The sequence below is a fragment of the Octopus sinensis genome, linkage group LG24, assembly GCF_006345805.1.
Source record: "Octopus sinensis linkage group LG24, ASM634580v1, whole genome shotgun sequence".
Classification (NCBI taxonomy): Eukaryota; Metazoa; Mollusca; class Cephalopoda; order Octopoda; family Octopodidae; genus Octopus; species Octopus sinensis.
The window spans coordinates 22,609,147-22,623,611 of NC_043020.1; the positions used below are offsets into that span (position 1 = coordinate 22,609,147).

At 37.9% G+C, this 14,465-nt stretch overlaps 1 protein-coding gene across 1 annotated transcript in view; it reads left to right on the plus strand.

The window, feature by feature from the left end:
• The window catches only part of LOC115223874 (zinc finger protein 208-like), a 162,734-nt gene that overhangs the window by 137,366 nt on the left and 10,903 nt on the right, over window positions 1-14,465 (plus strand). Inside the window, exon 6 of the mRNA XM_029794579.2 lies at window positions 6,645-7,139. Within this exon, the coding sequence (XP_029650439.2) occupies window positions 6,645-7,139 (495 nt within the window). The remainder of the gene's footprint in view (window positions 1-6,644; window positions 7,140-14,465) is intronic.

Consider the following 14,465-nt stretch of genomic DNA (forward strand, 5'->3'; position numbering starts at 1 on the left):
AATTAACTTAACTTTTTCTTGAGTTTGGTGCTGCCTGCAGTATTTGGCCAGTTAAATTCGCCAGAAAGAAACCTCTTTCTGCAATCACCTTGCAAGCTGTGAATCACTCGCCTATACAGACGTATGGTCAAATCTCTCTTTCTTTGGATTTAGCTCTGCAAAGAGATTTCAAATGGATTTCCATCATCACTGACTTGCCTTACCCAATCCTCAGTGCAAATTTTCTGCATCATTAATCTCTTTTTGTTGATGCTTGTAAACAGTGGCTTTTAGACAGTACAACAGAATTTGCTATTTTTTGACAAAAGTCGAGTACTCCGTCGGTTAGCCCGGTATTCTTTATCACAGCGACTGGAAACCCATCTCAATCAATTTGGCTCTGCAAAGTGATTTCGGATGGATTTTCATCATTGCCGACCTGCCTTATGCAATTGTCGGTGCAGATTTTCTGCATCACTACTCTTTTTTTCATTGATGTTCATAACCAGCAGCTTTTAGACAACACAATAAGATCTTGCTACTTTTGGACAAAAGTCAAGTACTCTGTTGGATAGCCCAGTATTCTTTATTGCAGCAACTGGAAACCCATATCAGTCGATTTTGGACTCCTTCCTGAAGCTCACCCAGCTAAATTTCCAAGTGAGTAATCCTGCTCACTCTACAGAACATTGTATCTCTCTGATTAGTGCTCTAGTGTTTTCACGTCCTCGTCGTTTTCCTCCAGAGAAGATCATCATCATCGTTTTAACATCTGTCTTCCATGCTAGCATGGGTGGGACAATTTCACAAGAGCTGGCCAGGCAGAAGCCTGCACCAAATTTCTGGGACTTTTGGCAGAATTCTTACAGCTGGATGCCCTTCCTAACACCAACCACTCAGCAGAGTGGACTTAGTGCTTTTTTATGTGGCACAAGCACAGGCGAGGTAGTTATAATAAGGCTTTTACTGCTGGATGCCCTTCCTAACACCAACCATTTTACAGTGTGGACTGGGTGCTTTTAAGTGGCACCTGCACTGACAGGGTCACCAAGTACTTGTAAGACCAAAAAAAAAAGACTTTCAAGAGGGGTGGTAACATTGGAGGAGGTAATCTTGTGTTGAATGATGAAAAGCTATACCTGGCCAGTAGGTGTTGATCATTCCAATAAGTTGGACTTGTAGTGACGGCATTCTTCAGTGTGCGTGTGCAGGGCTGGAACATTCTGGAAAGGCCTAAGGAAGTTCCCTAATGCACATGCGCTAAAAACTGGGAACGAGAATTCTATGGTGTTCGTTGAAGAGAGAAGACGTGTTCTCAGCCTATTCTCCTGTCCCAGACGTTTGGGATTTGACCGGCTCTGTTGCTGCTGGAGTTGTGAGGTTTATCTTTACAAATCTTTAACTTCAGTCTTGCTGTACCTACACCAAGTGGTTACCAAGTTACTAACGTGCCTTCTTTATGTAAATAACGAAATAAAGTGTCATTTTTTTTAAGGTTGTTTTCTTGTTCCTGACACCGGTAGGTTTTGGAAACAAAGAAGGAAATTGTGTTGCACCCAAACAGTGCAAAAGACACAACCTGTTCCAGACAGATCCTTTACCGACTAAAAGAGAATCCCAAATCCAACATTTATCAAATTTTGGAGAGAAAAACCTATCACTTACCACATAACATTCAATAACTGTGGACAAAAGTCCTACTAATTAAGTGAATACATCAGGAGCCAATAATATACATTAGAAAAAGCGGAAGAGGAGCAACCATGATGAGTCACTTTCCCAGGTCTAGTATACGGTGATTCACCCATAGGAAGAGAAGCAATCAAGAAGAGCAACTTTCCCAGTATCGATCTATTGCATTTCAATCTGTTTTAGGGTTAGGAGTGGGGGGAAGGTATCTTTTTTTTCTTCACAAATGTAAATAAACCTGATCTGTTTCTTAAACGAGGAACATATTCATACGGCACAGAATGTTTTTTTTTTTTACCTCAATAGACGTCATTGATTGGTTGAAATTGCAGAAATTGAAGAAGAAAAAAACCAACAAATATCTTACAAACTATAGAATTTTCTCAATAAAGCCAACAGAAAAAAATGTTTTATAAACACATTGTACCAGTATACGAAGTTTTAAAGTGTTTAGTTACGTGGAAATTATTTTAAAAAACTGCCGTTCAAACCGAAAAGATCTTTAAAATGTCTCCATTAGAAAATACTCAACGCAAACTAGACGCTTTCATTGAAGTAGTATTGAGTTCGAAAGTGCGGCTCGAAATATAAAGTCAGCAGCACTTGTTCATTGTGACAAATTATGATTTCACTGTGGAAGAAATTAGCAGTTTCTTGACTAAGTTGATAAAATATTGGTAAAGCTCGTTCTAAGAGTCAGATATCTACTTTGGTAGTTTTTGTGGAGACGTATAAGACGTTAACTCACTGTTTACATTTGGAAACGGTAAGCTGAAAAACGGGTTTTTTCGATGTTGTTATAATGTGTGTAATTAATTTCTTTCAGATACAGTAATTATATAAATGTGAAAACACATTCCCGACAAGAATGCAAGGATCTTTTCGGTTTGAAAGGCAGTTTTTAACATAATTTCCACGTAACTAAACACTTTTAAACTTCGTATACTGGTACAATGTGTTTATAAAACATCTTTTTCTCTTGGCTTTATTGAGAAAATTATATAGTTTGTAAGGTATTTGTTGTTGTTTTTCAGTTTCTGCAATTTCAACCAATCAATGACGTCTATTGAGGTAAAAAAAACATTCTGCGCCGTATGAATATGTCCCTCGTTTAAGAAACAGATCAGGTTTATTTACATTTGTGAAGAAAAAAAGATGCCCTTCCCCCCCCCATCCCTAACCCTAAAACAGATTGAAATGCAATAGATCGATACTAGGGTCATAAATATGGGTGACAATTTCATATGACACCGCTAGAAAAAACTGCCGTTCAAACTGAAAAGATCCGAATGCAGTTAATAATATTGAACTGAAAATATATAAGTTTTATGAAAAAATATCTCCATGTTCCAACGTTCACGCACACAGTAATATTTTCAAATTGAAATGGTAATATCTAATTTTGAAAATAGTCTTCAAAAATAACTTGGAAACGAAAAACTAGAAACTAATTGACTGTTATATTAACAAAACGAAAATATTTCCTTTGTAAATGTTCCCAGTTTTAGGTTTTGGCTTGAATAGTTACAAGGTCATTCAAAACAGAGATGCCACATCAAATAAGGAGATAGATAACATTGTCCCATTCAGTATTGGATGAAGTTGCGAAAAACAAATGTAAGAGCATCTGGAAGGATTTATCTCAGCCATCAGCGATCTAGCTTCTCTCTTGTATAATTACGTAGAAGAGTGGCGATCCTTCGGTATAGGTACTGTAAGTACCGGAAGTTTACATTTCTGAAGATAACAGAAACCCTTTTCTCCTAACGCAAACCCTAAACCTAACCCCCCATATATATATATAAACACTTTCTTGAAATGTATCCTGTACCTATACCGAAGTTACGCCAATAATACATTTATTAATTGTTAGGGTTTCAGATGCATTTTATTTTGTTAATGTTTTTTTTTTCTTTATTCATAATATTTCTTGTTCGATATGTAATCGTAGCACTGATGAAAACGACTTTGATTATAGGCTGCTCAGCTACGGCTGATTTGGCGAGAAAACCGCAAGAATGAACCAATGAGATGGAAACTGTAGTCACTCAACCTTCATGAAATAGCAGCTAAATGTCTTTCATATTCCACTTAATCATTTTAAAGAGGATGACAAAGTGTAGGATTGGACACTAGACAACGTATTCTTAGATACACGATGGCAGTGTTGTGATGGAATGTGCTTGGTCATATATCTGCATAGTAAGGAATGACCAGGGATTACGTAACCGTGACAATGGATGAGAGGAGAATGCTATTGTCCTCCATTCAGTAAATTTTGGTATTGTGAATATAAGCGTGGCTGTGTGGTAAGTAGCTTGTTTACCAAACCACATGGTTCCGGGTTCAGTCCCACTGCGTGGCACCTTGGGCAAGTGTCTTCTACTATAGCCTCGGGCCGACCAAAGCCTTGTGAGTGGATTTGGTAGACGGAAACTGAAAGAAGCCAGTCGTATGTATGTATGTATGTATATATATATATATATGAAAAAACAAGTCAAAAATAGAAAATGCTAAGATGATTTTATAGTGAATCTTTCAGTACCGGTTTCGGTCATTTTGAGACCTTTTCAACTGTAACGATTAAATAATTAAATTTAGAAAAATTTAGAAAAATTAGAAGAAAGGTTTTTTTAAAGGAATACTTCCATAGTAGTGTTCAGATATAGGTGGCATTCTGCCTTTCTCTGACTCCCTTGTTTGCACTTGTGTATTCGAGGTCGAATACACAACGACCTCGAATACACAAGTGCAAACAAGGGAGTCAGAGAAAGGCAGAATGCCACCTATATCTGAACACTACTATGGAAGTATTCCTTTAAAAAAACCTTTCTTCTAATTTTTCTAAATTTAATTATTTAATCATTACAGTTGAAAAGGTCTCAAAATGACCGAAACCGGTACTGAAAGATTCACTATAAAATCATCTTAGCATTTTCTATTTTTGACTTGTTTTTTCATATATATCAACTCGTGTGTTCCTTTCCACCCTTATACATATATATATATATATATATATGCGTGTGTGTGTTTGTCCCCCTAGCATTGCTTGACAACCGATGCTGGTGTGTTTATGTCCCCGTAACTTAGCGGTTTGGCAAAAGAGACTGATAGAATAAGTACTGGGCTTACAAAAGAATAAGTCCCGGTGTCGAGTTGCTCGATTAAAGGCGGTGTTCCAGCATGGCCGCAGTCAAATGACTGAAACAAGTAAAAGAGTAGATTAAATGTTAGGTGTAATATTTTATGTTGTGGGACTGAGTAAGGATACACATACACACACACCGATTGAAGTATAATGTACAAGTGGTATCACAAATAGTTGAATAGTATAGTTTTTAGGTAGCATAGTGTGATATATATTTCTTAAATATTATGTAAAACCAAACCCTGCAAGTTATAAAATTTAATACATGTTGATGTTAGCAGTGGTACCTGGTATTTCAATATTTCAGGTGTAGGAGTCTTTCTTGGGGAAATTTATGGAGAAAAAGTGTTTGTTAGCTGATGTCTTTGTAGTGTGTGTGAAGGAAGGTTTGATTTGTATTGCTATTAGTCTCCAATCGGCTATACGCAAATAGAACAACTCCATCTGGTATGGACAGTGGAATGAGAACAATGTATCCCTGTGGATTTTATAAAGGGTTCAATACCAGACCCAGAACGTTTCTGAATGTGAGAGGCACCTGAAGAAGTCCTGAAGGTACAATGACCAAATACACTAGTCCAGATATAATGTATAATCAACAGTATTTATTGTAATATATGTAATCTACAGGTGTATGTGTAGTTTGTAAATATGTAAACTTGACACAATTTTGTATGATGATATATAACCCTTTAGTATTTAAACCTGTCATATCCGGCCAAAATATTTAATCTGTTTTATGTTCAAACTGACCAGATCCAGGCTCTCACACCTACCCTACAATGTTATTCTATATTAAGTAATTACACCATCAAGATCTTGAAGATGTGAGATAATGCATGATTAATTCAAATCAATGGGAATCAATAAGCATTATGTTTGATAGAATAATCTGAACAGTAAAGGGTTAAATAGCATGTTCTAAAGTGAAGTTCACTTCTTGAGGTGGAAGTTTACAGTTTATCCGTATAGAATTGTTGTAAAATTTCACTATTGAATCTCAATTTTTTTTTAATTATCTTCAATACCTTACACTATTTCTCTATCATTTCAGAATACCAAAATATTTGGCCTTAAAGATATATCATCAATATATCAATATATATTTCCATTTACTGTCAAAGGAAGATTTTATGCAGAAGAGCTACAACTGTTTCTATAAATTTATCATGGAGTTACTGAAAGTTAGTTCTTTAGATTGAGACATTTCTTATCATTGTCTACCAGGTGTACGAGACGATTTTATATTCCAACTAAATTTGGACAGATTTTCCAATGAGTTCGCTACCATTTTTTGATACCAACAGGGACAACAGTTGATGGAAATATTGCTGTAGAAGTGTTTGCATCAGTTCTGTAATAATTTATAGAATGATGAATTTTTCTGAAGAATTGCCGAAGGAGGAGAGAAAATCATCATATCACTGTGATGTCTGTGAAAAGACATTCTCTCTGAGAAGCAGCCTCACAAATCATAAACGTATTCACACAGGAGAGAAACCATACAACTGTGATATCTGTGGTAAATCATTCACCATCAGAAGAAACTTCACTGAACATAGATATACACATACAGGGGAGAAACCCCATAACTGTGATGTCTGTGGTAAATCATTCTCTCAAATGCATACCTTAACTACTCACAAACGCATTCATACTGGAGAGAAACCATATGAATGTGATATATGTGCTAAATCATTCTCTGTAAGAAGTAACTTAGCCAAACATATACGTACTCATACGGGTGAAAAACCATATCACTGTGATATCTGTGGTAAATCATTTTCTGAAAGCGATAGCCTAACTAGCCACATTCGTATTCATACAGGTGAGAAGCCATATCAGTGTGATATCTGTGGTAAATCATTCTCTGAAAGATGTAACTTGGCTACACACAAACACATTCATACAGGAGAGAAGTCATATCACTGTGATATCTGTGGTAAATCATTCTTTCAAAAAGTTCACTTAAATACTCATAGGCGTATTCACACAGGAGAGAAACCGTATCACTGCAATATCTGTGGTAAATCATATGCTGAAGGAAACAGCTTAAACAAACACAAACTTGTTCACACAGGAGAAAAACCATATCAGTGTGATATCTGTGGTAAAGCATTCAGTTACAGAAGTTCGCTAATTGTTCACAAACATATTCATACAGGAAAGAAGCCGTATAACTGTGATGCTTGTGGTAAATCATTCAGGGAGGCAAGTCAGTTGGCAATACACAAAACCTGCATTCATACGAGAGAGAAACCTTATCATTGCGATATCTGTGGCAAATCGTTCTCCAGTGGGAGTTCGTTAATTGCTCACAAACGTATTCACACAGGGGAAAAACCATATCAGTGTGACATCTGTGGTAAGTCATTCTCTGAAACGTATAATTTAACTAAACACAAATCTACACATACGGGAGAGAAGCCATACCACTGTGGTGTCTGTGGTAAGTCCTTCTCTCAAACAGCTCATCTGAGTGTTCACAACCGTGTTCACACAGGCGAGAAACCATATCACTGTGATATCTGTGGCAAATCATTCTCTCAAACAAGTCATTTAACCATTCACAGACGTATTCATACAGGGGAGAAACCCTATCAGTGTGAAATTTGTGGTAAATCTTTCTTCCAAAATAGCGATGTGACTAAACACAAACGCATTCATACGGGAGAAAAGCCATATGGCTGTGATATCTGTGGTAAATCCTTCTCTGGAAGTAGTGCTTTAACGACTCACAAGAACATCCATATAGGAGAAAAACCATATTGGTGTGATATCTGTGGTAAATCGTTTTTTCAAAATAGTGATTTGACCAAACACAGATATATTCATTCTGAGAATCGGTTTTCTTCTGACTCAACCACAGATTGCAGGCATTAACCTTTCGCATGCACTCTTTTTTACTCTTTTTACTTGTTTCAGTCATTTGACTGCGGCCATGCTGGAGCACCGCCTTTAATCGAGCAACTCGACCCCAGGACTTATTCTTTTGTAAGCCCAGTACTTATGTTATCGGTCTCTTTTGCCGAACCGCTAAGTGACGGGGACATAAACACACCAGCATTGGTTGTCAAGCAATGCTAGGGGGACAGACACACACACACACATATATATATATACATATATACGACGGGCTTCTTTCAGTTTCCGTCTACCAAATCCACTCACAAGGCTTTGGTCGGCCCGAGGCTATAGTAGAAGACACTTGCCCAAGATGCCACGCAGTGGGACTGAACCCGGAACCATGTGGCTGGCAAGCAAGCTACTTACCACACAGCCACTCCTGCGCCTATTTATAATCTCTGTGAAAAGTCTTTAATGAAGGTGGTTGAATGAAATATCACTTTCTGTCATTTTCTGTAACAAGTGACTCATCTGCTTAGATACATACATTGTGTGAGGTGGGTCGCAAAGGAACAGAGGCACCATGCCACAACAGATAAAATGTTGGCACAGTCCTGTGACTTTCCAGCTCTTGTCAAACCATCCGACCCATGCCAGCATGGAAAAATGAATGTTAAATGATGATAATGATAGCATATTTTGATTATGTCATACTTTGCAATCTGATTCATTCTGAGTTTTGCTTATTCCAACACAAATAGAGCTAACGCATTTAACCCCAGGTTGGCTTTGATTGAGATCAAAGTATCATGAATAACATTCCAACAGTTTTCAAATTCAAATTTCAACTGAAATTTAAAAAAAAAAACTTTTAACAAAATTTATGATGTTTTATTCCAATACTATTTATGAATTATGAGAATATATATTGTAATAAAAAAAATCTGTTTTTTAATTGGTTTGGAGTATGTAACTGTTACAATAAGAATGCAATTAAAATCTACAATATCTAGCAAATTGTTATAAATTGCCATTTTAATATCAGGCTGAGTAAAAAGTAAGCAACGTTTTGAAACATGAAATTCATCACAATATATTTCAACAATGTGGAAATTTTATTCATCTAAGTAAGCATCGTTACTATCAACACATTACAAGTTTGTTTTTTCTGGTAATATAAAAATCTGGAGTTCTGGAGCTGATGAACTCTTTGAAAGTATGTTCAGCATCGGTTTGATTTTTGAACTCCTTCTCTCGCAGGACACCATCAAGGTGCTTGAAAAAGGGGTAGTTGGTAGGAGAAAGGGCTGGGGAAGAACTTCATAGCCAAGTTCCCTCAACTTCTGGAGTGTCGTTAGTGAAACGTGTGGTTGAACACTCAGCACTCATGAAGAATTATTGGCCCTCTTCTGTTGACCAATCTGGGATGAAGGAGTAGCAGTTTTTTTTTTGTTCATTTTGGAAAATTCATGGCAATATGTTTCTGCAGTAATGAGTTTTCTGGGTTTTAAGAAGTTATAGTGGATGAATCCAGCAGTACATCACCAAATAGTCACCATAACCTTCTTTTTGAAGGGCTCAGGTTTAGAGAAGGTTTTCGGTGCTTCCTTTTGGTCCAACCACTGTGAAGAACGCTTTTATTATTGTACAGAATTCACTTTTCATTGCAAGTTACAATACGGTCGAGAAATGGCTTGGTCTGGTTACGAAGAAGAAGCAATGAGCAAATTTCATATCTGCACATTTTCTGATTTTCATTGAAATTGTGTGGTACCCATTTGTTGAGCTTTTTTGATTTTACGATCACATAGAAATGGTCGCAGGCAATTTTCTGTTTGATTCGAAATTTTTTTTGCCAGTGGTTTTACATGGTCTTTAATTGACTGTCATTGATGACAGATGGGCGTCCACTATGCTCATAAACTTCCAGGCTCAGTTCTTCACTGTTAAATTGTTTAAATCATTTTTGAGCTGACCACTTGCTGGTCATTTCCTCATCAAATATTTCGTTGATATTGCAATCAGTTTCATTTGCTTTACATCTTCTTTTGATGTTGAATAGCAAAATTGCTTGAATATCACGCTTTGACAGTTCCATTTCAGATTGTAAGAACAGTAAAAAAAAAAAAATATCAATGTTAATTTATTGATTCATTTGGGTAAGCCCATGTCTGTGTTATCAGACAATTGCAAAAATATATTTAAAAAAATTTCAAACCTGCAAAAATCCAATACAAATTCTTCATGGTTCAAAATGGTGCTTTTTATTCAACCTAATATACTCTTTTACTTGTTTCAGTCATTTGACTGCGGCCATGCTGGAGCACCGCCTTTAGTCGAGCAAATCGACCTCAGGACTTATTCTTTGTAAGCCCAGTACTTATTCTATCGGTCTCTTTTTGCCGAACCGCTAAGTGACGGCAAAATATATTATTTTATCACACAGATTTCAAAATTCTTTTACTGAAAATTTTAACTTAAATGATTGAATCACAACTAATTTTGTTCACTGTCACATAGTTATTTTTCGCTGTGAGATAGTGATTTCTAACATTACTGTTTATGCTTCAACATAATATTACCCTGCTCCCTATCTGTGTTTTGTTATAGCTTTCTGACGAATGGATATTTTTTTAGTTGCATGTTCTATACACTAACTCTTAGTATAGATTACAATTGTTTTGTAATTAAATGTGTGGGGGACAGATGCAAATAATTCATGCACATGGAGATTTTTTTTCTCATGTTTTAATATAGATTAATTCAATTTAAAACCAAAAATCTATTACTCTTGAGGACTATTCCATCCTTTCTTGAAAACTGACTTTGAGGAATTTTTGTAGAAAGTTAAGTGCAATGGTAATTTGAATTACTGAATGTTCTCTCTCTTTTACTCTTTTACTTGTTTCAGTCATTTGACTGCGGCCATGCTGGAGCACCGCCTTTAATCGAGCAACTCGACCCCGGGACTTATTCTTTTGTAAGCCCAGTACTTATTCTATCAGTCTCTTTTGCCGAACTGCTAAGTAACAGGGACATAAACACACCAGCATCGGTTGTCAAGCAATGCTAGGGGGGACAAACACAGACACACAAACACACATATATATATTATACGACGGGCTTCTTTCAGTTTTCGTCTACCAAATCCACTCACAAGGCTTTGGTCGGCCTGAGGCTATAATAGAAGACGCTTGCCCAAGGTCCCATGCATTGGGACTGAACCCGGAACCATGTGGTTGGTAAGCAAGCTACTTACCACACAGCCACTCGTGTGCCTGAAATATATATTTCATTATTTTATTGCAGTCTTAATCTCTCTCGTTTGAAGAACTCAAAGGTAGCCCATCCTCTGTGTGGTTGTTTAGTATGCTAGAAATAGCATGGATCACAAGGGTCTCAAAAATAATTGTTTTTTTCAACATAATTGTGATGTACATCATCAAAATGCACGAGGAAATAAAGTTGAGATGCATGATATATTCAACCCCAGCTTATTTTATTCATCACATTATATTCCAACAGAGTCGCAGTAATCTATACCGTCTCAATGTATTGGAAGAAAATTTCAGTAAAAATAGATCTATTTCAAAAAGATATAAGGAAAAGTAAGGGAAGGGGGACAATTCTGGCATTCATCATATTTTATGGACTCGACCATGTTCTAAAATAAGTCGAAAGGTAAGCTACTATAAATCAGCACAAACTTTCCGGACAACCCAATAATATTTTCTGATATGGCACACCTAATTTCCATTTGAATCGTTTATTTGTCAAATAGTCTTCACTCACTCAGTAAATATCATCATCATCGTTTAGTGTCCGCTTTCCATGCTAGCATGGGTTGGACAGTTCAACTGGGTTCTGGGAAGCCAGAAGCCGTACCAGGCGCAGTCTGATCTGGCAATGTTTCTACGGCTCAATGCCCTTCCTAACACCAACCACTCCTTGAGTGTAGTGGGAGCTTTTTACGTGCCACTGGCACAGGTGCCAGACGAGGCTGGCAAACGGCCACGATCGGATGGTGCTTTTTACGGGCCCGGCGAAGCTGGCAATGGCCACGATCGGATGGTGCTTTTTACGTGCCCATGTCCTGAATTTATTTACTGAGTGAGTGAAGACTATTTGACAAACGATTCAAATGGAAATAAGGTGTGCCATATCAGAAAATATTGGGTTGTCTGGAAAGTTCGTGCTGATTTATAGTAGCTTACCTTTCGACTTTTTTTAGAACATGGTTGGGTCCATAAAATAGGATTTGACTAGACCTCCATTTAGAGCACAGTTTAAGCTATCTTTTCTTGGGAGAAGGTTTACGTTCCTATAACCTGTGTTAATTCTGTAACCCTTTAAAATGGAAGATAAGAAAGTTCATTTTCAGCACTTGATGCTTTGGGAACCAGACAAAAATTGCTGCAGCTTGGCTGGGATGTGTTACCCCAGCCTCCATATTCAGCAGATATTGCTCCTTCGGATTTCCACTTGTTCAGGTCTCTGCAGATAGTCTTAATGGTAAAAATTTCAATTCCTTGGATGACATAAAATGATACTTTGATGAATTCTTTGCAATGAAACCCCTCAAATCTGGGAAGAGGGTATTTCCAAGTTAAAGGAAAGATGGAGACGCATTGTGCAACAAAATGGTTCATATTTGGCTGATTAAAAATGTAATGGCAAGTATTTATTGACCTTTTTCTTTCCTTTAAAAATCAGCACAAACTTTTCGGACAACCCAATAATTATGCAAATTGGGAGTCTAATATATAGCAATTAGCAGAAAACCGCATGAAGAGTGATCTTTCTGCATGTTTAGGATGAATCATAACTGTTGACAGAGTTCTTAGCCTGAAAAGTGTTTTAGCTTCACCTTTTATTCAAACACATATACCTTAAGAACTTATTTTGTTAATATATATTTCTTTACTACCCACAAGGGGCTAAACACAGAGGGGACAAAGAAGGACAGACAAAGGGATTAAGTCGATTACATTGACCCCCAGTGTGTAACTGGTACTTAATTTATCGACCCCGAAAGGATGAAAGGCAAAGTCGACCTTGGCGGAATTTGAACTCAGAACGTAGCGGCAGATGAAATACCTATTTCTTTACTACCCAGAAGGGGCTAGACACAGAGGGGACAAACGGATTAAGTCGATTACATTGACCCCAGTGCGTAACTGGTACTTAATTTATCGACCCCGAAAGGATGAAAGGCAAAGTCGATCTCGGCGGAATTTGAACTCAGAACGTAGCGGCAGATGAAATACCTATTTCTTTACTACCCACAAGGGGCTAGACACAGAGGGGACAAACAAGGACAAACGGATTAAGTCGATTACATTGACCCCAGTGCGTAACTGGTACTTAATTTATCGACCACGAAAGGATGAAAGGCAAAGTCAACCTTGGTGGAATTTGAACTCAGAACCTAACGGCAGACGAAATATGGCTATGCATTTCGCCCAGCGTGCTAATGTTTCTGCCAGCTCGCCACCTTTATTTTGTTAATATAGTTCCCTCTGAAATTAATTAAACCCTACCAGGGATATTGTTTGGCTTATATCTTTGTTAAATATCCCAATACTACAACTATAATAGGGACTGAAATTTTGTTATATGGTGACACTGAAAAGGAAAAAATAGACTCAGCTGTCACTAAATGGACTTAATCACCAAGAATGTATCACTTGACTTGTGAACCTCTCAGTAAGTATGCTGAGGATGTAGACGGGTGTAGCAGTGATGATGCTGATTTTTGACTGGTGTCTGTGTTTTCAAACGCCTTTGATAGAAAGAAAAACTGCTTGAAACAAAGGTAGGTATTATTAGAAAAAGCATCTGTCCAATCCATTCTAGTATGGACGAAACAGGCATTAAATGTGTGATTGGTGAATAAACATGCGTTTGCACATCGTGATGTCTGAGTTATAAATGTGTCATAAGACAAAGATGCAGTGAGCAAAATGATGGCAAAGAGCTGAGTGAGGGATTTTGGTTGCAATTAAGTATTCATCAAGGCCTCATGTTATTTAATCTTTTACTTGTTTCAGTCATTTGACTGTGGCTATGCTGGAGCACCGCCTTTAGTCGAGCAAATCGACTCCAGGACTTATTCTTTGTAAGCCTAGTAGTACTTATTCTACCGGTCTCTATTGTTGAACTGCTAAGTTACGGGGACGTAAACATACCATCGACTGTCAAGCGATGTTGGGGGACAAACACAGACACAAACATATACACACATACATCATCATCATCATCATCATCATCATCGTTTAACGTCCGTTCTCCATGCTACCATGGGTTGGACGGTTCGACCGGGGATCTGGGAAGCCAGAAGGCTGCACCAGGCTCCAGTCTAATCTGGCAATGTTTCTACAGCTGGATGCCCTTCCTAACGCCAACCACTCCGTGAGTGTAGTGGGTGCTTTTTACGTGCCACCTGCACAGGTGCCAGGTGAGGCTGGCAACGGTCGGATTGGTGTATTTTATGTGCCACCGGCACGGAAGCCAGTCGAGGCGGTGCTGGCATCGACCACGAGTCGGATAGTGCTTTTTACGTACCACCAGACCAGGGATCCTGGCTGGTTCAATTCGATTTCGATTTCATTTGCCCCAACATGTCTTCACAAGCAAAGGGGGTTGGCATGGGTGCCTGTCGTACGGACGGATTGGAGTATTTTACGTGCCACCGGCACGGAAGCCAGTCGAAGTGGCGCTGGCATCGGCCACGAGTCGGATAGTGCTTTTTACGTACCACCAGACCAGGGATCCTGGCTGGTTCAATTCGGTTTCGATTTAT